The sequence below is a fragment of the Hemiscyllium ocellatum genome, chromosome 46, assembly GCF_020745735.1.
Source record: "Hemiscyllium ocellatum isolate sHemOce1 chromosome 46, sHemOce1.pat.X.cur, whole genome shotgun sequence".
NCBI lineage: Eukaryota > Metazoa > Chordata > Chondrichthyes > Orectolobiformes > Hemiscylliidae > Hemiscyllium > Hemiscyllium ocellatum.
In genome coordinates, this window is record NC_083446.1 from 9443602 (window position 1) to 9469053 (window position 25452).

At 52.4% G+C, this 25452-nt stretch overlaps 1 protein-coding gene across 3 annotated transcripts in view; it reads right to left on the bottom strand.

Annotated features, from left to right (window-relative positions):
- The window catches only part of LOC132836107 (EH domain-binding protein 1-like), a 91180-nt gene that overhangs the window by 22294 nt on the left and 43434 nt on the right, over positions 1-25452 (bottom strand). The window contains exons 7-12 of one of the 3 annotated variants that reach the window (XM_060855381.1): positions 21405-21482; positions 19772-20207; positions 9275-9689; positions 7960-8123; positions 6340-6388; positions 2596-4482 (exon numbers count right to left, since the gene is read on the bottom strand). In XM_060855381.1, the coding sequence (XP_060711364.1) occupies positions 2596-4482; positions 6340-6388; positions 7960-8123; positions 9275-9689; positions 19772-20207; positions 21405-21482 (3029 nt within the window). Of the gene's footprint in view, positions 1-2571; positions 4483-6339; positions 6389-7959; positions 8124-9274; positions 9690-19771; positions 20208-21404; positions 21483-25452 lie in introns of all 3 variants that reach the window. The other 2 variants (XM_060855380.1, XM_060855378.1) reach the window with 2 other exon arrangements.

The following is a 25452-nucleotide window of genomic DNA, read 5'->3' on the forward strand; positions in this document are numbered from 1 at the left end:
TCGGAGGTTCAGTACTGAGGGAGTGCCACATTGTCGGAGGGTCAATACTGAGGGAGTGCCACACTGTCGGAGGGTCAGTACTGAGGGAGTGCCACATTGTCATAGGGTCAGTGCTGAGGGAGGGCCGCACTGTCAGAGGGTCAGTACTGGGGGAGTTCCGCACTGTCGAAGGGTCAATACTGAGGGAGGGCCGCACTGTCGGAGGGTCAGTACTGAGGGAGGGCCGCACTGTCGGAGGGTCAGTGCTGAGGGAGGGCTGCACTGTCGGAGGGTCAGGGCTGAGGGAGTGCCGCACTGTCGGAGGGTCAGTGCTGAGGGAGTGCCGCACTGTCGGAGGGTCAGGACTGAGGGAGTTCCGCACTGTCGGAGGATCAGTACTGAGGAATGTCGCACTGTCGGAGGGTCAGTACTGAGGGAGTGCCACATTGTCGGAGGGTCAGTACTGAGGGAGTGCCGCACTGTCGGAGTGTCAGTGCTGAGGGAGTGCCGCACTGTCAGAAGGTCAATATGAGGGAGTGCTGCACTGTCGGAGGGTCAATACTGAGGGAGTGCCGCACTGTCGGAGGATCAGTGCTGAAGGAGTGCAGCACTGTCGGAGGTACAGTACTGAGGGAGTGCCGCACTGTTGGAGGGTCAGTACTGAGGGAGGAATGCACTGTCGGAGGGTCAGTACTGAGGGAGCGCCACACTGTCAGAGGGTCAGTACTGAAGGAGTGCTGCACTGTCGGAGGGTCAGTACTGAGGGAGTGCTGCACTGTCAGAGGGTCAGTGCTGAGGGAGTGCCGCACTGTCAGAGGGTAAGTACCGTCCCTGTCCTGGGGAGTGTTTGATGGGGGATAGTGTAGAGGATGCTTTACTCTGTATCTAACCCCATGCTGTCCCTGTCCTGGGGAGTGTTTGATGGGGGACAGTGTAGAGTGAGCTTTACTCTGTATCTAACCCTGTGCTGTCCCTGTCCTGGGGAGTGTTTGATGAGGGACAGTGTAGAGGGAGTTTTACTCTGTATCTAAGCCCGTGCTGACCCTGTCCTGGGGAGTGTTTCATGGGGGACAGTGTAGAGGGAGCTTTACCCTGTATCCAACCCCGTGCTGTCCCTGTCCTGGGGAGTGTTTGATTGGGATACAGTGTAGAGGGAGCTTTACTCTGTATCTAACCCTGTGCTGTCCCTGTCTTGGGGAGTGTTTGATGGGTGACAGTGTAGAGGGAGCTTTACTCTGTATCTAACCCCGTGCTGTCCCTGTCCTGGAGAGTGTTTGATGGGGGACAGTGTAGAGGGAGCTTTATTTTGTATCTAACCCTGTGCTGTCCCTGTCCTGACACAAATTTTGTGCTTTCAAACTGCAGAAAAGGATTGTATTTGATGTTTATGTTGTTTCAAATTTGTCTGTGGTTTCCTGGTCTCTGTCTTCTGGTTCTGAAAACAACTCAGCTCAGGTCCTGTCAATAGTGAAAGGCGTCCTGAGGTTCGGGTTTAGCTGATGGGTGCCGGGTTACTGTGTGTGGGATTTTTCTGCTGACTGTCCAGCCCCTGTCTGTGTTTCAGTGTCAGCTCCTGTCCTGTATAGTCAACAAACTGGGTATTATACAATGTGTATGTTCATTTTTGTATATCTGTGTGTAATTGTGTGTGTGTGTGTGTGTGTGTGCCTGTGTGAGAGAGAGTGTGTCTGTGTCTGTGATCATGTATGTGTCTGTGTGTGTGATCATGTGTGTCAGTGGGCATGTGTGCATCTGTGTGCGTGTGAGTGAGTGAGAGAGAGAGAAGGTGTGTGTGTGCCTGTGAATGTTTGTGTGTGAGATAGAGAGAGAGAGTGTGTGCGTGTGTGAATATGTGTCTGAGAGAGAGTGTGTGTGTGAGAGAGAGAGAGGTGTGTGTGTGTGTGTGTGTGAGAGAGAGAGAGAGAGAGAGAGTGGATGTGTATGTGTGTGTGTGAGAGAGAGAGTGGATGTGTGTCTGAGAGTGTGTGTGTGTGAGAGAGAGTGTGGGTGTGTCTGTGTGTGTGTGAGAGAGAGAGTGTGGGGGTGTGTGTGAGAGAGAATGTGGGTGTGTCTGTGTGTGTGAGAGAGAGTATGTGTGTGTGTGTGAGAGAGAGAGAAAGAGAGAGAGAGAGAGAGAGACAGTGAGTGAGTGAGTGAGTGTGTGTGTGTGTGTGTGTGTGTGTGTGTGTGTGAGAGAGAGAGTGGATGTGTGTCTGAGAGTGTGTGTGTGTGAGAGAGAGAGTGTGGGTGTGTCTGTGTGTGTGTGAGAGAGAGAGTGTTGGGGTGTGTGTGAGAGAGAATGTGGGTGTGTCTGTGTGTGTGAGAGAGTGTGTGTGTGTGTGTGAGTGAGAGAGAGAGAGAGAGAGAGAGAGTGTGTGTGTGTGTGTGCGTGTGTGTGTGAGAGTGTGAGTGAGTGTGTGTATGTGTGTGTGTATACTCTCTCTCTCTCTCTCTCACACACCCACACCCACTCTCTCTCTCCCTCTATCTCTATCTCTCTCTCTGTCTCTGTCTCTCACAGACACACACAGTCCCTCCAGGCTGTCACCCTGCCCCTCACTCTGAACCAGGAGCCCTCCTGCTCCTGTTTACCTCTGGCCTTGACCCACTGCTCACCACGTCGGTCTGGCAGTGAGTGGCATCAGCCTCCTCCACCGAGTTGCTGCGCCTCCGGGAGCGTCTCTTCCTGACCAGGTCAGCGTCCCGGATGTGGGAGAAGCCGGACTTGCCCATCCTTCCTGGGGACCTGCTCTCCGACGACAGGGAGCGCTGCATCCGTTCCGGCCGGCCACTCCCGTGCCCTCCTGGGGGTGAGGTTCCGCCGCTGGGCTCCCCCGGCCTTGCCTGGTCCATCCTGTCCGTGTCTGCTGCCCTTCCCATCTGCTGAGGAGCCTCCCGTGAGGTTTCCTGCTCCCCGGGGCCGGCTCTCATCCCAGACTCTTCGGCGACGGGAGGCGTCGTCATGCCATGTTTTGGGCCCTCGGGGAGAGTCGCCACTTTGGGCCTTGCTCCATCCTCTGAGGTGGCCAAGGCTGACGCTGGGGCATCTTCCCTGTTGGGCAATTCCACGGCGTTCCCATCGCCCAGCCTCTCCGCTTCCAGCTGCTCATTGGTCACCGCCGCCGTCTGCGCCTGTGGTTTGCTGCCCAGCCCCACACTGGCCTGCTCCAGGGCCTTCCCATCATACCCCTGGGCAGCTGTCCTCCCATCAGCCTCGGGGTCAGGCGGTTCCTCATCGCCGACTGTGATAGGAAGAGCCCCAGACTTCTCCCGGAGCTCTGGGGGTGCCAATGACCCCGTATCCTCAGCAGAGCAAGGCTCTTTGGCCTTTGCAAGATCATCCAACGCTGATGTCCCAATGGGTGCTCCATCATCCTCTCTAATGACCAGTTGGCCTCCCTTCCCATGGTCCTCCAAGACTCTTGCCCCCATGGGTATTTCATCATCCTCTGTGATGACCAGTTGGCCACTTTCCAAATGGTCCTCTGAAGGTCTTGCTTCCATGGGTAAACTATCATCCTCAGTAATGACTAGTGGGCTACTCTTCCCATGGTCCTTGGTGCTTGCCACCATGGATTTCCCATCATACTCTGTAATGACCAGTTGGCTAGTCTTCCCATGGTCCTCCAAGGTGCTTGCCCCCATGGATATTCCATCATCCTCTGTAATGACCAGGTGGTTATTCTTCCCATAATCCTCTGAGGCTCTTGCCCTCATGGGTATGTCATCATCCTCTGTAATAACCAGTTGGCCACTCTTCGCATGGTCCTCTGAGGCTCTTGACCCCACAGGTGTCCCAACATCCTCGGTGATGACCACTTGGCTGTTCTTCCCATGATCCTCCAAGGCTGGCGGCCCCGTGGGTCCCCCCTCCACCTCTGCCACGGCCGCTCCCCGGTGCTTCCTGCGAGTCATGGGCACAGGCGCCCCCTGGGCACCTGCCAGGCCCTTGGAGGCCGGGGAATCCCCAGACGTCGCTGGACCCTCGTGTGGGTCGGCCGGTGTCAAGGGAGCAGGACTGGGAGCAGGGGGCCCCGCCCCTGCGGCCGGCCTGGCCTCCGTGGCTTGGGGGCCTAGCACGGCGACCGAAGCCTGGGGTTGGTAACCGGGGGTAACCGCCGCGGGGGAGCCCATACTCGGCCTGGGAGAATCTAGGTCATCGCTGCCGCTGGCCGGGCCTTTGCTGGCCCTCTTCAGGGCCTCCTTCTTAGGCCTGGAAGGCCTCTGTGGTACTGGGGCTGCCTGTTGGGCCTCCATTCTCTCCGAGTAAAACTGGACGGGGTCGAGGGAGCTGTGCGAGTCCGAGTCAAAGTTGCCTACCTTGTAGGTGCTCTCGCTGCTGTTCTCCTCGATGTGCACCACGTTGAGCTCCTGCCCGGTGAAGTGGGCCCGGATCTGGCACAGGTAGGTCATGACGATGAGCTTGTCGGGAATGGCGAGGAGTACCATGTCCGCCGGCTCCAGGAGCCGGGAGATGCCGAGGCTGGCGAATCCGTCGAAGGCCTGCAGAGGGTCGGGGGTTGAGAGGATGTTAGAAGGGACGACAGCAAAGTTATTCAGTGTTTCCACCCCCCACCCCCTCCCCCTCCAACCCAACACAATGGGTAGGTGGGATGTGGAGAATAGGGTAGCACCCGCTCGGATACCATTCCCACCTGCCCTTGTCCCAGTAGAATCCCAACAGCAACCATTCAGCCCATCGAGGCTGCACTGACATTCCAAAGAGGCCAGACTCCAACCCCACCACCCCCCTCATAATATCACATCCCATATCTCAACATTTCCCACGGCCAATCCACCCTAACCTGTACATCCCTGGGCACTATGGGACAATTTAGCACGGCCAATCCACCCTAACCTGCACATCCCTGGGCACTGTGGGACAATTTAGCACGGCCAATCCACCCTAACCTGCACATCCCTGGCACTATGGGACAATTTCACGCGGCCAATCCACCCTAACCTGCACATCCCTGGGCAGTATGGGGCAATTTTGCATGGCCAATCCACCCTAACCTGTACATCCCTGGGCACTATGGGACAATTTAGCACGGCCAATCCACCCTAACCTGAACATCCCTGGGCACTATGGGATAATTTAGCACGGCCAATCCACCCTAACCTGCACATCTTTGGACTGTGGGAGGAAACCGGAGCACCCGGAGGAAACCCCACACAGACACGGGGGGGAGAATGTGCAAACTCCACACAGTCACCCGAGGGTGGGATCGAACCCGGGTCCCTGGCGCCGTGAGGCAGCCGTGCTAACCACTGAGTCACCGCGCCATCCTTCTTAGGGTGATGGGGAGAAAACAGGATTGGGGACTGAGTTGGATGATCATCCATTAATGGAGGAGCAGGCTCACGGGGCCAAACAGCCCCCCTCTCGCTCTCTATTTGCAAGGTTCCTGTCACCCCGTTGTATTCTTCCGCTCCATGGGCAATAACTGCCAATGGTTCTCTTGCACCCCTTAACCTCCTCCACTTGAGCCCAAGTCTGTACAAACTCTCCCCGTCGTTTCACCTTCTCACGCCCCGGGGTTGTTCTGGTCCAACCCTCCAAGTGAGTCTCCTCTCCTGCCCTCCAACAATCCCTCCACACAAGTGAACCTGCCGCTAAATACGTCATGGCGGGCCTGGAGTCACACATAGGTCCAGACCGGAGTAAAGACGGTTCCCTTTCCCGAAGGCTATGGGACAATTCCTGGAAAATGGGATTACCAAAGATCGACCAGGTAGGATTTGAACCATCGTTCCCTGGCCCTTTAGACCAGAGCCGCTGCATTATAAAATCCAATGATGTTACTGCCAGGCCTCCCTGGGTGATGGAAACTTGGTGTATTGGCCCAATCAATGACCCCCCCCACTGGCGTTATCCCCTCCCCCCACAACCAGTGCCAACCTCACACTTTAACCAAATGACCCTCTCACAAAGGCTCGAGGCCTAGTTCTTGCAAAGGCTCGGAGCCTCATTCTCGGGACGGCTCAAGTCCTGGTTCTCAGGAAGGCCCGAAGCCTGGTTCTCAGGAAAGCTCAGGCTTGGTTCTGGAAAGCTCAAGGCCTCATTCTCAGGAAGGCTCAGGCCTAGTTATCGGGAGGGCTCCGGCCTAGTTCTCCCCGAGGCTGGAGGCCTTGTTCACACAAAGGCCAAGGGTCTAGTTCTTGCAAAGGACTAATTCTGGGCTCGGGGCCACTTTCTCGCAAGGGCCTGAGGTGGCTCAAGGCCTAACTCTAGCAAAGGCTTAAGGCCTAGTATTCGGGAAGACTCGGGCGTAGTGGTCCCAAAGGCTCGGGGCCTAGTGCTTGTGAAGGCTCAAGGCCTAGCTCTCACAAAAACCTGAGGGCTGGTCTTCTGCTCACCTTCTTGTTGTTGGTCTTGATATCGTGAGGGTCCAGGGAGGAGTAATCTCTGAGGAGAGGAAAGAGGAGAGAGGAAGACGGAATGATGAGTAGACAAGAACGAGAAGACTAAAGACCCTCCCCTCCCGCTCCCTTTCCGATACACCTGAGCGCCTCAGTTGGCCATTTCCACGTCAATCTGTGTTTGTGGGCCAGACAAGGTGATAACAAATTCAAAAAAGGGGGTGCAGGAGCAGAGGGAGTGGGTGTACGTGTCCCTGGCGGGTGGAGAGAGAGCAGTTACTCAAGCAGGCAGTGCCCTCAGCTTCATTCACAGGGACAGAGAGTCCAAGAGTAGGGAGGGGATGGGGAACTTGGACAAGGCCCAGGTCAGACCTCAGCTGGAGTAATGTGTCCAGTTGTGGGCGCCAAATTATAGGAACGATGTGAGAGAGATAGATAGGGAAAGAGAGAAAGATATATGGGGGGGAGGGAGAGAGAGAGAGGGGGGGAGAGAGAGTGTGGTGAGAAAGAGAGTAGGGGAATGAGAGAGAGGAAGAGAGATGGAGAGAGATGGGGGGGAGAGAGAAAGGCAGAGAGTGGGGGATTGAGAGGGGACGAGAGAGAGAGGGAGGGAGACAGAGTGTGGTGAGAGAGAGTAAGGGAGTGAGAGAGAGGGAGAGAGAGAGAGGCAGAGGGGGGGGGAAGAGAGAGGGGAGAGACGGGGGGGCGAGAAAGAGAGGCAGAGAGAGGGAGAGAGAGGGGGACAGGGAGAGAGTGGGGAGAGAGAGTGGGGGAGGGAAAGAGAGACGGAGAGGGGGGGAGAGAGTGGGGGAGTGAGAGAGGGAGGGAGGGAGAGTGGGGGGCGAGATAGAGAAAAATAGGGGAGGGAGAGAGAAAATGGGGGAGGCAGAGAGAGAGAGAGAGGCAGAGAGAGAGGGAAAGTGAGAGACGGGGGAGACAGAGAGGGGGAGAGAGAGCAAGAGAGAGTACAGAAGTGATTTACATGAAGGGTTCCGGGGGATGAGAAACCTCAGGGACGGGGAGAGAGTGAAGAAGCTGGGGGCCGTTCCCCCTCAGAGAGGGGAAAGGCCGAGAGAGGGAGAGGTTTTCAAAATCATGGAGCGGGGAGTGGGGGGTGGTGTGGACAGAGTGGATAGGGAGGAGGTGATCCCACATGGAAAAGGGAACGGGAGGGAGAGGGGGCGTGGATTTAGAGTGAGGGACAGACAAAGCGAGGGCGATGTGAGGGGAAAACATTTCCACCCAAGCGAGCGGTGAGGGGGTGGGGTACCCTGCCTGGAAATATAGGGGAGGGAGCAGGGTCAATGGAGGGATTCAAGAGGGAGGGGGGCATTGGACAGAAATTGTGGGCAGGGATACAGAGGAAAAGGGCAGGGGACTGGCATTGGGGGATAGAACTGGGGCAGGTAGGGTGGGCCCAATGGCCTCCACCAACACTGTAACAATTCACAGAAAAGCGACTCAGCAGGAGAGAACAAGCAGAGCACAGGTTTGCGACGGCAATGGAGACGAGCTGAGCTGGTGGGAGCGTTCTGTCCGCCGTTCATGGCAAGGGGAGGGAGGGAGGGAGGAGCGTGAACCTGGCCAGCGGCGCTAACCCAATGCAGCAGGACATACATGAGTTCCGGGTGGAAGTGGTGCAGGATGGCGCAGAAGGCGAGGCCGTTCCTCCAGGAGGTGGTGAAATTGGTGATCTTCAGCCGCTGGTAATCCCGCGTTACCGTCCTGCACCAGTCCAGCAGGTTGCGGCTGGTATTGGCCAGACTCTGGACCGGGCTCTGCTGGAAAAAGGCAACGGGGGGGGGGGGGGGGAGGAGCAGAGAAAGGGAGAGAACACCGTCAGATTCGCCTGACAACTTCAAAATAGACCCAACGTCCATCCAGACTCACTCATTGTATCCCAGATAAATTTACTTCCAAACACGACAGAGCAGGATTCCGACGCCGGTTCCCAGAGTAGGCCGGCACCTGATGAGCCCCAATGATAGAACTGTCAAAGCTCTCTATCAAACACTGTCTACCATTCTCCAAGTCACAAGTCCAGAACCGGAATTTCAGCTCATATAACAAACTGAGGGAGTGCTACACTGTCGGAAGGTCAGTACTGAGGGAGTGCCACACTGTCGGAGGGTCAGTGCTGAGGGAGTGCCGCACTGTCGGAGGGTCAGTGCTGAGGGAGTGCCGCACAGTCGGAGGGTCAGTGCTGAAGGAGTGCCGCACTGTCGGAGGGTCAGTGCTGAGGGAGTGCCGCACTGTCGGAGGGTCAGTGCTGAGGGAGTGCCGCACTGTCGGAGGGTCAGTACTGAGGGAATGCCGCACTGTCAGAGGGTCAGTACTGAGGGAGCGCCGCACTGTCAGAGGGTCAGTACTGAGGGAGCGCCGCACTATCGGAGGGTACTGTCAGAGGGTCAGTACTGAGGGAGCGCCGCACTGTCAGAGGGTCAGTGCTGAGGGAGTGCCGCACTGTCGGAGGGTCAGTGCTGAGGGAGCGCCGCACTGTCACAGGGTCAGTGCTGAGGGAGCGCCGCACTGTCGGAGGGTCAGTGCTGAGGGAGCGCCGCACTGTCAGAGGGTCAGTGCTGAGGGAGTGCCGCACTGTCAGAGGGTCAGTACAGAGGGAGTGCCGCACTGTCGGAGGGTCAGCACTGAGGGAGCGCCGCACTGTCGGAGGGTCAGTACTGAGGGAGCGCCGCACTGTGGGAGGGTCAGTACTGAGGGAGTGCCACACTGTCGGAGGATCTAGTCGAAGGGGATGTATCCTCAACATCCAGCCTTTACAAAGCCCCTCATACAAGAATCTTCTACAAGAATCCCTGTCATTCATCTGAAGCACAGTGTCGGCTGGGGCACCCTAGCCTTCACGAGTTAACCCCTCAGTGCAGCTAACAGTGTGAGTTGTTGGTGAGATTGAGCGTGCATGATCAGGCCTTACTAAAGCAGGTCCTGCTGCTGTTTCCTCCGGGTCCCGGGCTCCCACGTTGGATTCCGCCATTTGCGCGTTGCTGTTGAGCACGATCGGCGGGGGCGGGGCTTTCCGCTTGGTTTTGCCTTCGTTCTGATTGGCTGTGGAGTCCCCGGGCGTGGACCTTCTATTGCCAGCTGTGCCATCCTGCCCATTGGCAGTTGAGATTGACCCTTCCGCCTTGCGGCTGGGCTCCGAACCCCGGTCCGGCCGTGGCGCTGGCAACGTGGATGTGCCCGTCGTATCAGGAGCTCCTGTGGAGGTGACCCCTGCTCCATTGGGCGGTGCCACAGCGTCGGTGGGCAGGGTCAAACTGTGCTGTCGTTTCTTTAGACGTGGAGCGGGCAAAGGCTTCTGTCCTCCGGCCTCCACGGGCTTCACTGAGCTGAAACAGTGAGGGTGGCACAGAATGAATGACCGTCAACGTACAGTAGATCTAGTTCAACACGCGATGAGTGAATAATGCCCAGCACGCAATGCCTGGAACTCAACACACAATGATTTGAAGATGCCACTGATGGACTGGGGTGTACAAAATTAAAAATCATACCACACCAGGTCCAACAGGTTTATTTGGAAGCACTAGCTTTCGGAGCGCTGCTCCTTCATCAGGTGGTTGTGGAGAATAAGGTCATAACACACAGAATTTATCGCAAAAGATTACACTGTGATGTAACTAAAATTATATACTGAAAATCCTGGTCTTTTTCAATATATAAAACTTATTGGACTATAACCTGGTGTTGTGTGATTTTTAACTTTCAACTCGCAATGACTGTACCCCAACACGCGATGACTGTACCCCAACATGTGATGACTGTCTCCCAACACACGATAACTGATGTGATGAGTGTAACCCAACACGCCCTGACCATACCTCGACACATGATGACTGTACCCCAACACATCATGACTGGAACCCAACATGCGATGACTGTACCCCAACATGTGATGACTGTCTCCCAACACACGATAACTGATGTGATGAGTGTAACCCAACACGCCCTGACCATACCTCGACACATGATGACTGTACCCCAACACATCATGACTGGAACCCAACATGCGATGACTGTGACCCAACATGTGATGACTGTAACCGAACACGTGATGACTAATTCAACACACGATGACTGTAACCCAACATGCGATGACTGTGACCCAGATCGTGATTGCTGTATCCCAACACGCAATGACTATAACGCAACATGCGATGATTGTAACCCCACACATGATGACTGTAACCCCACACGCATTGACGGTAAACCAACACACAATAACTGTAACCCAACATGCGATGACTGGAACCCAACACATGATGATTATAATCCAACGTGATGACTGTAATCCAACATGTGATGACTGTCACCCAACACACGACTGGAACCCAACACATGATGATTATAATCCAACGTGATGACTGTAATCCAACATGTGATGACTGTCACCCAACACACGACTGGAACCCAACACTGCAGGCCAACAAGCAACACTGGAACCCAACACGCGATGACTGAGTGGAACCCAGCTACAGCTGGAGTTTTAATACTCAGGACCAGCTCAGCCTGAGGGAGACTGTGTTGGAGTCAACCCACAATCCCGGCTGGTTCTGAAATGCCCATTTCTTCTTTGTTTTTAGACAGTTGTGTTGAGTCCTTCCTGAGAGGATTTGGATCCAGAGGCAGGGCAGGGGGTCGGGGGGTTTGTGAGGGGGATGGTGCTGTTGGACTGGGCGAGGTGAGCGGTTGCAGGAAGCCACATCTTTAAAATGATCCGACAGAAGATGGTGGCTCATTGCAGCAGTCCACCAAAAGGCAGGGCAATCGTGGGACTGGACGCCCTTACAGGTTGGACTGAGAAGGCAGGTTCCCTTCCTGAACGTGAACAAATTGGGGAAAGCGCTGGGGTCTGCCGTGAAGGACATAATAACTGATTATTTGGAAAGCAGTGAGAGGATCAGCACAGATTCACTAAAGGGAAATCGTGCTTGACAAATCTTCTGCAGTTTCTTGAGGATGTAATCAGTAGAGTAGGCAAGGGGGCATCGGTCAATATTTCTTTTTTAGATTAGATTGTTTACAGTGTGGAATCAGGCCCTTCAGCCCAACAAGTCCACACCGACCCGCCGAAGCGCAACCCACCCATACCCCTACATCTACCCCTACCTAACACTACGGGCAATTTAGCACGGCCAATCCACCCTAACCTGCACATCCCTGGGCACTATGGGACAATTTAGCACGGCCAATCCAACCTAACCTGTACATCCCTGGGCACTATGGGGACAATTTAGCATGGCCTATCCACACTAACCTGCACATCCCTGGGCACTATGGGACAATTTAGCACGGCCAATCCACCCTAACCTGCACATCCCTGGGCACTATGGGACAATTTAGCACGGCCAATCCACCCTAACCTCCACATCCCTGGGCACTATGGGACAATGTAGCATGGCCAATCCACCCTAACCTGCACATCCCTGGGCACTATGGGACAATTTAGCATGGCCAATCCACCCTAACCTGAACATCTTTGGACTGTGGGAGGAAACCCACGCAGACACGGGGAGAATGTGCAAATTCCACACAGACAGTCACCTGAGGCGGGAATATTGTGTATCTGATCTTTCAAAAAGCTTTTGAAAGGTCCCACACAAGAGATCAGGGAGGAAAATTAAAGCTCGCAGTATCAGAGGGTAATGTGTTGACACAGAGAGAGAACTTGGTGGTAGGCAGGAAGCAGAGAGTTGGAAATAAACGGGTCCTTTTCAGAGACGAGTGGAGTGTGGCAGGGGTTCAGTGCTGGGACCCCAGCTGTTCTCAGTATACATTAACTATTTGGATGAAGGATTTGAACGGACTATCTCCAAATGCGTAGACGACATTAGCTGGGGTGTTAGCGTATTTACTACGAGGAGGATGCTCAGAGGCTGCAGGGGGACTTGGACAGGCTGGCTGAGAGGGCAAATACTTGGCAAATGCACTACCATGTGGATAAATGTGAGGCTATCTACTTGGGTCATTATGATCTGAACAGTGGCAGATTAGGACAAGGTGGGGTGTAACGAGACCTCAGTGTCACAGTGGAACACTTCTTCCACTACCCTTTGAGTTCCATGGACTCTCAACCATTAAAGGGTCATAGAGATGTAGTCCCACCTTCCAGCACCCTGCCCATATCCCTCCAAACCCTTCCTATTCATGTCCCCATCCAGATGCCTTTTAAATGTTCTCATTGTACCAGCCTCCACCACTTCCTCTGGCAGCTCATTCCATACCCGTACCACCCTCTGTGTGAAAAAGTTGCCCCTTAGGTCTCTTTTGTATCTTTCCCCTCTCACCCTAAACCTATGCCCCTCTAGTTCTGGACTCCCCCACCCCAGGGAAAAGACTTTGTTTATTTATCCTATCCATGCCCCCTCATAATTTTTTAAACCTCTATAAGGTCACCCCTCAGCCTCCGACGCTCCAGGGAAAACAGCCCCAGCCTGTTCAGCCTCTCCCTATAGCTCAAATCCTCCAATCCTGGCAACATCCTTGTAAATCTTTTCTGAACCCTTTCAAGTTTCACAACATCTTTCCGATAGGAAGGAGCCGGGAATTTCATGCAAAAGAGAAAATAAATGCCCATCTTTATCTTAAATGGGCGGTCCCTTGCTTTGAAACAATGACCCCTCATTCTAGCTTCCTAGCAGGGGATACACCCTCTCCACACCCACCTCAGGATCTTATCTGCTTTAAATCAAGTCACCTCTGACTTCCCAAACTCCAGTGAAAGCCTACCCAACACAGACGACAAACAACATGAATTCGACTGGGACAACACTACTATTATAGGGCAAGCCAAACAGAGAACAGCCAGGGAATTCCTAGAGGCATGGCACTCATCCACGGATTCTATCAACAAACACATCGACCTGGACCCAATATACCGGCCACTGCTGCGGACAGCAACTGACAACCGGAAGCGGCAGAGACAAGCCACTATAAATGCCGAAGGAAACATCACAGAAGTGCTTCACAGGAGGCTCCCAAGCACTGAGGCTGTCACCGAGACAGGGGACGAAACGTCTGCAACACAAATTCCCAGCTCGGCAAACAGAACCACTACTACCCAACCTTTCCTGATAATCCATTCCGGGGATGAGTCTGGCAAACACTTTTCCAAACTACCTCCAGTTGCATTTCCTTAAATAAAGGGACCAATATTATGCACGGTACTCCAGATGTGGTCTCATCAACGCCCTGTATAGCTGAAGCATAACTCTTGCATTCAATTCCCCTCTCAGTAAAACAGAACAGTCCGTTAGTTTTCTTCATTACTTGCCGCACCTGCATACTCATAATCTGTTAACAGAAAGGCCTTCCTGATGAAGGGCTTATGCCCGAAACGTCGATTCTCCTGCTCCTCGGATGCTGCCTTGACCTGCCGCGCTTTTCCAGCCCCACACTCTTCGAATCTGATCTCCAGCCTCTGCAGTCCTCACTTTCCCCGACTAATAGTTTATGGCTCAAAGTAGGACACCCAGGTCCCTCTGCATCTCAGAGCTGCGTAACCTCTCACCCTTTGCTAATCCGCTTAAATTGTCCGTCTTCAGACAATTTCCCACTTTCCCCGCGTCGTTATCCATTCACCTTACTGATCCGTACCTGTGCACACTGAAATAATACAAACAACCATAGCTTGCAGAAGCTAGAGGGTGGTACGTGTGTGGAATGAGCTGCCAGAGGAAGTGGTGGAGGCTGGTACAATAGCAACATTTAAGAGGCATCTGGATGGGTATAGAATGGGAAGGGTTTAGAGGGATATGGGCCGCGTGCTGGCAAATGGGACTAGATTAGGCTAGAATATCTGGTTGGCATGGATGAAGGGTCTGTTTCCATGCTGTACATCTCTATGGTCAGTATGGAGGGGTTGGGCCAAAGGGTCTGCTTCTGTGCTGTATATCTCTATTACTCTATGGTCACTATGGAGTGGTTGGGCCGAAGGGTCTGTTTCTGTGCTGTACATCTCTATAACTCTGTGGTCAGTATGGAGGGGTTGGGCCGAAGGGTCTGTTTCCGTGCTGTACATATCTATGACTCTATGGTCAGTATGGAGGGGTTGGGCCGAAGGGTCTGTTTCCCTGCTGTACATCTCTATGACTCTATGGTCAGTATGGAGGAGTTGGGCCGAAGGGTGCTGTACATCTCTATAACTCTAAGAGCAGAAAGCGTTGGAGAAACTCAGCAGCTCCAGCAGTGTGGAGAAAGAGAAACGCAGTTAACGTTTCAGGCCCAGTGTGCAACTCCCAAGTTTACTCCTCACAACTTACGAAGCTACCCTGTGGGTTTGGGGCTCAAATTCCTGAGGAAGGGCTCATGCCCGAAACGTCGATTCTCCTGCTCCTCGGATGTGCTGCCTGACCTGCTGCGCTTTTCCAGCACCCGCACTCTCGTGCGAATTTGGCCACCAAAAGTTCCGCTATTTAAAGATAAAATCACAGGATGATGGTTGCTGGCTCAGCCAACATTTCTTGCCTCGCTATCCTTGCCCAGAGGGAGTCACCGACAGAGGCAGCACAGGTAAGGGTGGCTGTTTCCTTTCCCGAAGGACAGCGGTGACTGAGTCGGGTTTTCCTGACAATCGACAATGGCCTCACGCTCATTTGCTTTCAGATTGCATTCAAATAGCACCATCTATCCTGGTGGGAAAGATCCCTAAAACAGTACCGGGATTAACCGTCCAGTCATAATGGCTGTCACCTTTACCATAAATTGTAAGCCCGTTACTGTTCTCCACTCCACTTCAGACGGTCAGTTTATACCGACTGTCGACTTCCTGTTCGCTAGCCTTATCAGTACATTACCGCCCTCCACCCCATCGCGGTATTTGCTGCAGGGATCTTTGATGTGAATCTGATCTGCTGCCCACCTGGAAAGCTAAGTACATTACATCCAGCTGCTCCCCACTATCCACAACACAGGTTACGCTACTTCCCGAGAAAATGCCAAAGGATTGGTCAACTCGCCCTTTCACGTGCACGGGAACCGGCCCTTTGGCCCACTGGCGCTGTATCCTGGTCCTCATTTAGACACGCTTCTGACTGTCCAATTTCTAACCCTCTCGTTCGCCTCCCGTTCACGTGTCCGTCGAGATACACCTCAAAATCATGCTAACGGCGCTGGTTCCCACCGCCTCCCGCACCCTCTGTGTGAACGATTTTCCCTGCCCTGCTCCCCTCAACCTCCCCCACCCCCCTCACCTCACCCTCTTGTGGTCGAGCTTTCTACCCTGGGGAGGTGGGGGGGGGGGGCGAAGCCTCTGCCTATCTGCCCTCTCTCATAAGTTTGCTGACCTCTATCAGGTCACTCTCCCCGCACCCCCCCAGCCTCCGTCTTTCCAGCGAATGCAATCCGAGTTTTAAAACCTCACCCCGTAGCCAAAAACCCTCCAGACCAGGCCAACATGCTGGTAAACCTCCTCTATGACTCCTACTAATAGTTTATGGCACGCTAATAAAGTAGGACACCCAGGTCCCTCCACACCCTCTCCAAAGCCTCCTCCTGGTCACGTGGCGATCAGAACTGCACGCAATATTCCAAATGTATTTTGTACACCTGTAACGTAACTTGCCAACTTTTATATTCGCTGGCCTGCACGATGAACACGAGCACGTTGGATACCTTCCTGACCACCAATGTGGCCACTTTCAGGGACCTGGAGAAAGCGAGGTCTGCAGATGCTGGAGATCAGAGCTGACAATGTGTTGCTGAAAAAGCGCAGCAGGTCAGGCAGCATCCAAGGAGCAGGAGATTCGACGTTTCGGGCATAAGCCCTTCTTCAGGAAAGTCCACCCAGATCCCTCTGGATGTCAACGCTCCTAGGGGCTCTGCCGTTCATTGTATAAATCACCCCCAAATTTGATCTCCCAAAACACATCGTCTTGCATTTGTCTATCTGCCATTTCTCTGCCCTAATCCGCAATCTATCCATATCCCTTTGACAATCCTCCTCGCTATCAGCAACTCCGCCGATTCTGAAAAATTACGAATTGCGCGGCTGAACGTTTTCTCTGAACAGGACATGAGAAGGTAGCAATAAAGGTATTGGTAGCGAGTGATAAAGGTACCTTGTTGTTTCCTGTCTCGTTCTCTCCCTGTTTCAAATAAAAACACTGTATTCATTACCGTCCAGTCTTCCCTGACTCTAAAAATTAAAACCAATACATCCACTGTCACGCTTCTTTTAAGATCCTACGATTAAATCGACTTGCAACTTGTCACCTCACAGTCCCAACCTTTCTCTGGTAATTGTGATGCTCTGGATGTCGGTTCGCTCACTGAGCTGGAAGGTTCATTTCCAGATGTTTCGTCATCCTACTAGGTAACATCTTCAGTGGAGAAAGTGAGGACTGCAGATGCTGGAGATCAGAGCTGAGAAATGTGTTGCTGGAAAAGCGCAGCAGGTCAGACAGCAAAGGAACAGGAGATTCGACGTTTCGGGCATGAGCCCTTCATCAGGAATGAGGAAAGTGTGTCCAGCAGGCTAAAATAAAAGGTAGGGAGGAGGGACTTGGGGGAGGGGCGATGGAGATGTGATAGGTGGAAGGAAGTCAAGGTGAGGGTGATAGGCCGGAGTGGAATGGGGGCGGAGAGGTCAGGAAGAAGATTGCAGGTTAGGAGGGCGGTGCTGAGTTCGAGGGATTTGACTGAGGCAAGGTGGGGGGAGGGGAAATGAGGAAACTGGAGGAATCTGAGTTCATCCCTTGTGGTTGGAGGGTTCCCAGGCGGAAGATGAGACGGCTGGAGGAAGAGCACCTCATCTTCCGCCTGGGAACCCTCCAACCACAAGGGATGAACTCAGATTCTTCCAGTTTCCTCATTTCCCCTCCCCCCACCTTGCCTCAGTCAAATCCCTCGAACTCAGTACCGCCCTCCTAACCTGCAATCTTCTTCCTGACCTCTCCGCCCCCCCACCCCACTCCGGCCTATCACCCTCACCTTGACCTCCTTCCACCTATCACATTTCCAACGCCCCTCCTCCAAGTCCCTCCTCCCTACCTTTTATCTTAGCCTGCCTGGCACCCTCTCCTCATTCCTGAAGAAGGGCTCATGCCCGAAACGTTGACCCTCCTGCTCCTTGGATGCTGCCTGACCTGCTGCGCTTTTCCAGCAACACATTTTCAACATTTTCAGTTGGCCTCAGACAAAGCACTGCTGATAATTCCTGCTTTCTATTTTTTTTGTTTGGGTTTCTTTAGGTTGGTGATGTCATTTCCTGTGGTGAAGTCGCTTCCTGTTCCTTTTTCTCAGGAGGGGTGGTAAATGGGATCCAAGTCGATGTGTTTGTTGATACAGTTCCGGTTGGAATGCCATGCTTCTAGGAATTCTCGTGCGTGTCTCTGTTTGGCTTGTCCTCGGTTGGATGTGTTGTCCCAGTCGGAGTGATGTCCTTCCTGATCTGTATGTAAGGACACTAGTGAGAGAGGGTCATGTCGTTTTGTGGCCAGTTGGTGTTCATGTATCCTGGTGGCTAGTTTTCTGCCTGTTTGTCCAATGTAGTGTTTGTTACAGTCCTTGCACGGTATTTTGTAAATGAGATTAGTTTTGCTTGTTGTCTGTTTAGGGTCTTTCAAGTTCATTAGCTGCTATTTTAGTGTGAGGGTGGGCTACCATGATGCTAAGGGGTCTGAGTAGTCTGGCTGTCATTTTGTGACGTTCTTGAATTCCTCAATCTCTTCCATTTCCTAATCTACCACTGATTCTGCGATGTTACTTGTATTCCCTATGGTGATGAGTGATGTAAAATGCCCCTTCCAGACATTATTTTCTGTTATTAACTCCACAAACTCACTTTTCCCACTATAATGAAGACCAACACCACCACCCGTGCATTCAGATACGGACCCTTTCACCACTCTCTGAGTCTGACAGGGTGGTTGATTTGAACTCACGGCCCCTTCCTGTCACTGCCTTGCTTACCATTTCCTGTATTAAAACCTCAACGTCATCTGGACAGGAAAGATGAGACAGGAGGGTGATGGGGGATGGAAGTGACTGCGTTCTTCCTTCAGACGGTCAGCAGGGATATTTGATGGGCCAAAGGACCTCCTGTGATGGGCAACTCTGTAGGCTGAAGGATGGGACTGGCGACACAGAGAGAAGTGGGAGGGTTGAGGCCTATAACAATACCGTGAGATAGGAGGTGCACAATTAGGCCATTCGGCCCACACCCTGCCATTCTATCAGGATTGGTATGTTTCTCGAACCCCATTCTCCCGCCTTCTCCCCTTCCCTGGTAACCCAGAGACCGAGATTATGTTCCGGGGACCCGGATTTGAATCCCATCAAGATAGATGGTGGAATTTGAATTCAATAAATTCCAGGAATGAAGAGTCTAATGATGACCGTGAATCCATTGCGGATTGTTGGGAAAATCCATCTGGTTTGTTAATGTCCCTTCAGGGAAGGAAACTGCCATCCTTACCTGGTCTGGGCCTACACGTGACTCCAGACCCACAGCAATGGGGTTGACGCTTAACTACCCCTCTGGGGCAATTAGGGATGGGCAATAAATGCTGCCTAGTTAGCTACACCCTCATCCTGTGAATGAATAAAACGAGCTTTTATCTCCTTCCCAATGAGGAACACATCTCTCTCTGCCCTCAGTGACTCCCCCTCCATGGCCCTCTGTGACAATGAGTCCCATAGGTTCACCACCTCCTAAGGCTGTGCCCTGGGGTCCATGTCCTTCCTAAACATCATCTCCACGTCCACTCTACCCAGGCCCCTCAGTATTCTGGACGTTTCAATCAGATCCCCCTCCCCCACCCCCCCATCCTTCTAAACCCCATCGAGTACAGGCCCAGAGTCCTCACCCGCTCCCCACACGACCAGCCCCTCATCCCTGGGATCGTTCTAGTGAATCTCCACTGGACCAATAGGTGTGAGCTACAGGGAGAGGCTGAACAGGCTGGGGCTGTTTTCCCTGGAGCGTCGGAGGCTGAGGGGTGACCTTATAGAGGTTTACAAAATCACGAGGGGCAGGGATAGGGTAAATAGACAGGGATTTTGTCCCCGGGGTAGGAGAGTCCAAAACTAGAGGGCACGGGAAAGATATAAAAGGGACCTGAGGGAAGCAGTGTGTGTGTGGAACGAGCTGAAAGAGGAAGTGGGTGGAGGCTGGTACAATTAAGTAGGCAACTGGATGGGGATATGAATAGGAAGGGTTTAGACGGATGTGGGCCAAGTGCTGGTAAATGGGCCTAGAATAATTTAGGACATCTGGCTAGCATGGATGAGTTGGACCGAAGGGTCTGTTCCCGCTATGACCCCCTCCCAGACCAGCAACATCTTTCCTAAGATATGGAGCCCAAAACTGCTCTCAATATTCCAAGTGCGGTCTGACCAGCCTCAGCTACGTCCCTGTCTCAAATGGAAAAGGCTCATTTGCAACGTCCCCAAACTCCTCTCACTCACTTACCCATCATCCATCGTGCCTGTCTGTGGTTGCTTGGCAACGTCACTGCGGCCTGGTTCCACAGGCTTGTGGGGCTGGGGTAAGGGGGTGGATGCCTCTTCGAAGGGGTTCCTAGGCTGGGCTGCCTCAGGGACGAGTGGCCGGGTCCCACCGAGGCCTGGCCCCTCTCCGTCGCAGGTCGGTTTGGCCCCAGACCCGCGGTCCCCAGGCAGGCTGACCGGGGTCACCATGGCGACATCGGGAGGCTGACGTGCGACACCTCCTTGCTTGCGGCTCTGACCCTGGTCTGGGCCTCCTGATGAGAGGTGATTTTTGCTGACAGATCTCTCGTGTCCAGTCTGAGCCTGACGGGCTGGGCTGAAGGGGCTCAAACTGGTCTCCATGACCTCTGAACCATACTGGGCCTTGGCATCCATCTTCCATCCAGCTGGCAGCGTTGCTGTGTGTCAAAATGTCCTCCACAGGGTTAGATACAGAGCAAGCCTTCTCCACACTGTTTTCCCCCCCTTCAGATACCCCCAAGGCAGGGACAACATGGCATTAGATACAGAATAATGCTCCCTCTACACTGCTGCCCCATCAAACAAGCTCAGGACAGGGACAGCCCAGAGTTAGACAGAGATTAAAGCTCCCTCTACCCTGTTCACCCACCAAACACACCCAGGACAGGGACAGCTTGGGGTAAAATACAGAGTAAAGCTCCCTCTACTCTGCCCTCCCCCCCATCTTAACTTCTGTATGAGAGTGAGCGTGTGTGTGAGAGTGGCAGTGTCTGTGTGTGGGAGAGTGTGTGTCAATGAGAGTGAATGAAAATGTGTGAGAGTGAGAGTGCATGTGTCTGTGTCTGTGTGCGTGTGCGTGAGAGTGTGTTGGAGTGAGAGAGCATATGTGAGACGGTTGTGTGTGTGATAGAGTGACAGTGTATGTGTGTGAGTGTGTGCGTATGAGAGTGAGTGAGCGTGTGTGTGTGAGAGAGTGGGCATGTGTGTGTGAGAGAGTAAGTGTGTGCATAAGAGTGAGTGTGTGTGGTTAGAGTGAGAGCATGTATGAGAGTGAGAGTGTGTGTGTGTATGAGTTGTGTGTGTGTGAGAGAGAGAGTGACAGCGTATGTGGGTGAGTGTGTGAGATTACGTGTGTATGAGAGTGAGTGACTGTGTATGTGAGTGAGTGAGTTTGAGAGAGACAGAGTGTGTGTGTGTGTGTGTGAGTGTGTGTATGTGGTGTATGTGTTACAGTGAGAGAGCATGTCTGAGTAACGTGTGTGTGAGAGTGACAGTGTATGTGTGTGTGTGAGAGAGAGTGTGTATGTGGTGTATGTGTTACAGTGAGAGAGCATGTGTGAGTAACGTGTGTGTGAGAGAGTGACAGTGTGTGTGTGTGCGTGTGTGTGTGTGAGAGAGTGTGTATGTGGTGTATGTGTTACAGTGAGAGAGCATGTGTGAGTAACGTGTGTGCGAGAGAGTGACAGTGTATGTGTGTGTGTGTCTGTGAGAGATGACTGTCCTGGTTACACCAATGCTGCCTCAGAGTGTCCAGCCTAAGTCTGTTGGGTTAGGTATTGGAATCATCACAAGGTGCAGGAGGAAGCAGAACAAGGCAGGGTCATCGGAGGCTGAAGGTGTTCACAGAAACTCACCTGCTGTGTCCCAACTGCTTCCGGCTACTCCAGCGTCTTCCTCCTCCTCTTGAAGTGTGCTGAGAGGTTCACTGATGTCTACAACACAACAGCCAGAGAGTTATTGCTGCAGTGAGGGCTGGGGAGACATCAGCACCTGAGTTTGGGAAAGCTCATCACTGTCTCTCATTCCTTGTTCGCTGTCTCTTTCTCTTTCTCTCTCTCTCTCTTCCCCCTCTTACACAAACCCCTCCAAGTCTGTGGCTGAGAGAGGGAGAGTGTGTGAGTGAGAAAGAGAGAGAGAGAGAGGGATACAAGAGAGGGAAAAGGAGATGAGATGGAATGAGAGACAGAAGGCTTGAGAGTGAGAAGGACGATGTACGTGAGAGAGAGAGAGAGAGAAACAGAGAGTGCAAACGAGAGAGTTACAAGAGAGACAAAGACTCAGGAGAGAGACAGAGAAAAGGGGTTCATGAGAGAAAAGGTCACATGACAGAGAGAGAGAGAGAGAGAGAGTCATGAGACAAAGAGAGAGAGAAAGAAAAACGCATCAATGTCAACCCAGATCAATGTCAAAAGCTGAACGGTCTCTCAAGAGACCCTGGAGATTGGATAGGGAGCTTTCAACACTGCAGTGTATGCTGGGATACTCTAGCCCCCATTGATGCCTCTCCCTCTTTGTTTGCTTTCTCTCTCTCTCTCTAACCCTCTTGGGCTATGAAGACAGGACAAAATAGACTGGAGAAGAAGAGGGTGAGAGAGAGGGGTGCTGTGAGGGAGAGCAGATGAAAGAGAGAGCATGCAAGAAAGAGGAAAGGGGAGCATGGCACTAGAAAATAAGGAGAGAGAGAACAAGAGAGAGAGAGAGAGAAGGCAGGAAAAAGATAGAGGGCATCAGAGAGAAAGACAGAACAGAACAGATATGACAGAGGGATGATCACGAGAGAGAGACAGACGGGGAGGACAAGGGAGAAGACAGATGGGAGAAAGTTTGTGATAGGTGGTGCAGGAGAGGTAAGCTTTAGTAGAGTTTTAATCAAGGAACATGCATACGTTGTGATCCCTGATCCATAGCACTAAATGAGAAGTAACTCTGAAGACACTGAGGTTCGATAGGGAACTTTCAACACTGCAGTGCATACTGGGATGACCTGGCTTCCATTGATGCCTCTGGGTCATTTTTACTCTCTCTGTTTCGTAAGCCCTCTCAGGTAGTAAAGAGAGAGCAAAAAAAAAGGGCCGACAGTGAAGGGGACAAGAAACGTGGGGGCTGCGAGAGAGATGGTGCATGCAAGAAAGAGAAAAAGAGAGGAGAAAAAAAGAGAGACAAAGAGAGGGGGTATCAGACAGAGAAAATGAGAGACAGAGAGAGACAAAGAGAGAGGACACAGGGAGAGAGTAAAAGAGGGCAAATTAGATTGAGAGAGGATATGAACAAGAAAACATGGAATTGAAAGAGACAGCATGGGATAGAGAGACAGAGCAGTGAGACAGAGATGGCACCAAAAAAGTGGGTGAGTGAGAGAGAATAGGGCTGCGACAGAGAGAGATCTTGTCAGAGACTTTACTGAAGACCATGTGGACAATACCAACCGCCTTTCCCTCAATCATCTTCATCACCTCCTCAAAAAAACTCAAGTTAGTGAGGCACGACCTCCCCCACACAAAATCATGCTGTCTATCGCTAATCGGTCCATTTGCTCCAAAATGCTTATCGATCTTGTCCCTGAGAATCTTTTCCAATTATTTCCCTACGACTGACACAGGGCTCACAGGCCTGGAATTCCCTGGATTATCCGTTACCCTTCTTAAACAATAGGACAACACTAGCTATTCTTCAGACCTCTGGGACCTCACCTGTGGTCAAAGAGGATACAAGGATGTCCGTCAATACTCCAGCAATTTGTGTTCTTGCCTCCCTGAATCTGCTGGGATAGATCCCATTAGGATCGGGACTTATCTTGCTTAACACTTTTTAAGTTGGACAACACCTGCGCAGGTTAGGGTGGATTGGCTGTGCTAAATTGCCCCATAGTGCCCAGGGATGTGCAGGTTAGGGTGGATTGGCCGTGCTAAATTGTCCCATGGTGCCCAGGGATGTGCAGGTTAGGGTGGATTGGCTGTGCTAAATTGTCCCACAGTGCCCAGGGATGTGCAGGTTAGGGTGGATTGGCCGTGCTAAATTGTCCCATGGTGCCCAGGGATGTGCAGGTTAGGGTGGATTGGCCGTGCTAAATTGTCCCATAGTGTCCAGGGATGTGCAGGTTAGGGTGGATTGGCCGTGCTAAATTGTCCCATAGTGTCCAGGGATGTGCAGGTTAGGGTGGATTGGCCATGCTAAACTGTCCATAGTGTTAGGTGCATTAGTTAGAGGGAAATGGGTCTGGGTGGGTTGCGCTTCAGAGGGTCGGTGTGGACTTGTTGGGCCGAACGGCCTGTTTCCACACTGTTGGGAATCTAATCTAATCAAATGTAAATGGGTTAAGGTTAGAGTGGTGCTGGATGAAGGGCTCCTGCGCAAAACATTGATTTAGTGGGCGGCATGGTGATATAGTGGTTAGCACTGCTGTCTCCCAGCGCCATGTCAATTCCCGCCTCAGGGTACTGTCTGTGTGGAGTTTGCACATTCTCCCTGTGTCTGCGTGGGTTTCCTCCGGGTGCTCCGGTTTCCTCCCACAATCCAAAAAACGTGCAGGTCAGGTGAATTGGCCGTGCTAAATTGCCCGTAGTGTTAGGTGAAGGGGTAAATGTAGGGGAATGGGTCTGGGTGGGTCGCATTTCGGTGGGTCTGTGTGGACTTGTTGGGCCGAAGGGCCTGTTTCCACACTGTAAGTAATCTCATCTAATCTATAGAAAAACTCTTCCTTTTTAATAGCAACTTGGCTTCGAAACTGCCTTCCCTAAGATCATGCTCCACCAATTCCTTCTCCTTGGTGAATATATTCACAAAATATTCCTTTCAGACCTCACCTACTCTTCCGCCTCTGGACATACGTGCCCTAGAATGGGTCTGGCTACCCTCTCGCTTTTTAATTTATGTGTGACATTCTCCTTAATCCTGTGTGCTGATGACTTTTCATGAAGCCTTTCTAATTCCTCGTTTCAGTGCTTTCCTACTTTCCCTCGACTTCAAGACTGTTCCCATCCTCCTAGACCTTACATCAGCTTCCTTTTCCTATTTGATCAAGGTCCAAGCATCTCTGGGTCACCCACGGTTCAAGTAACTTGCCTGACCTATGCTTCATACTCACAAGAACGTGCTGCACCTCAACTCTTCAACAACTGCCATTTGAAATACTCCCGTAGGTCCAATGTGGATTTACCCTCAAACAACCGCCTCCAATTAATGCAAACATTTGGCTTTGGGAAACAGCTGATTAGAGCATCTTACTGGTCAACAATCATGACAAAGGGCTTTGCGTTCAAACATAAATTAATTAGACAATCTGTTATCCCACACGCCGGATTTGCAATGCCACCTCACTTGTGCCCATCAATGGGGCATCAGGAAGGGGTGGTCCACATGCAAGAAACAAACCACACCTTGAACGAGCATGCACACTGCATTAGCAACACACACTGACGGGCCCATGTTCGATAAGGGAAGGAAGAGGGAAGAGGATATGTACAGTCACAGCTCCCGGATGCTGGAGTCGCTTCTTTACTAAGAGTAGCGTTCACCCCTGCTTGTCACCCCCATGGGTATTCTCTCCAATATTAGACACACCAGCCTGCACACCATTCCCCTGATCATTAACAAAGCATTCCTGCAGAGTGTGAGACACATGCGTTGGGGTGATGCCACCATGGTTGAATAGTTGGTCGGGCTGAGATCCACCTGAGAGGTAGCTGGCTGGGTGAGATACAAGGCCCACCCATTTACAGCAGCACCATAGCACCTCAGAGAACATTAGGAGCAGAAAAGGGTGCCAGGGAATACTTAGGCAGGGGCTGCACTCCAGAGAATAAGGTAATGCAGTAAAGGTTTACAGAGGAGCTGCACTCCAGAAAATAAGGTAATGGAATGGGTTTACAGAGGGCTTACACTCCAGAGAATAAGGTAACAGAG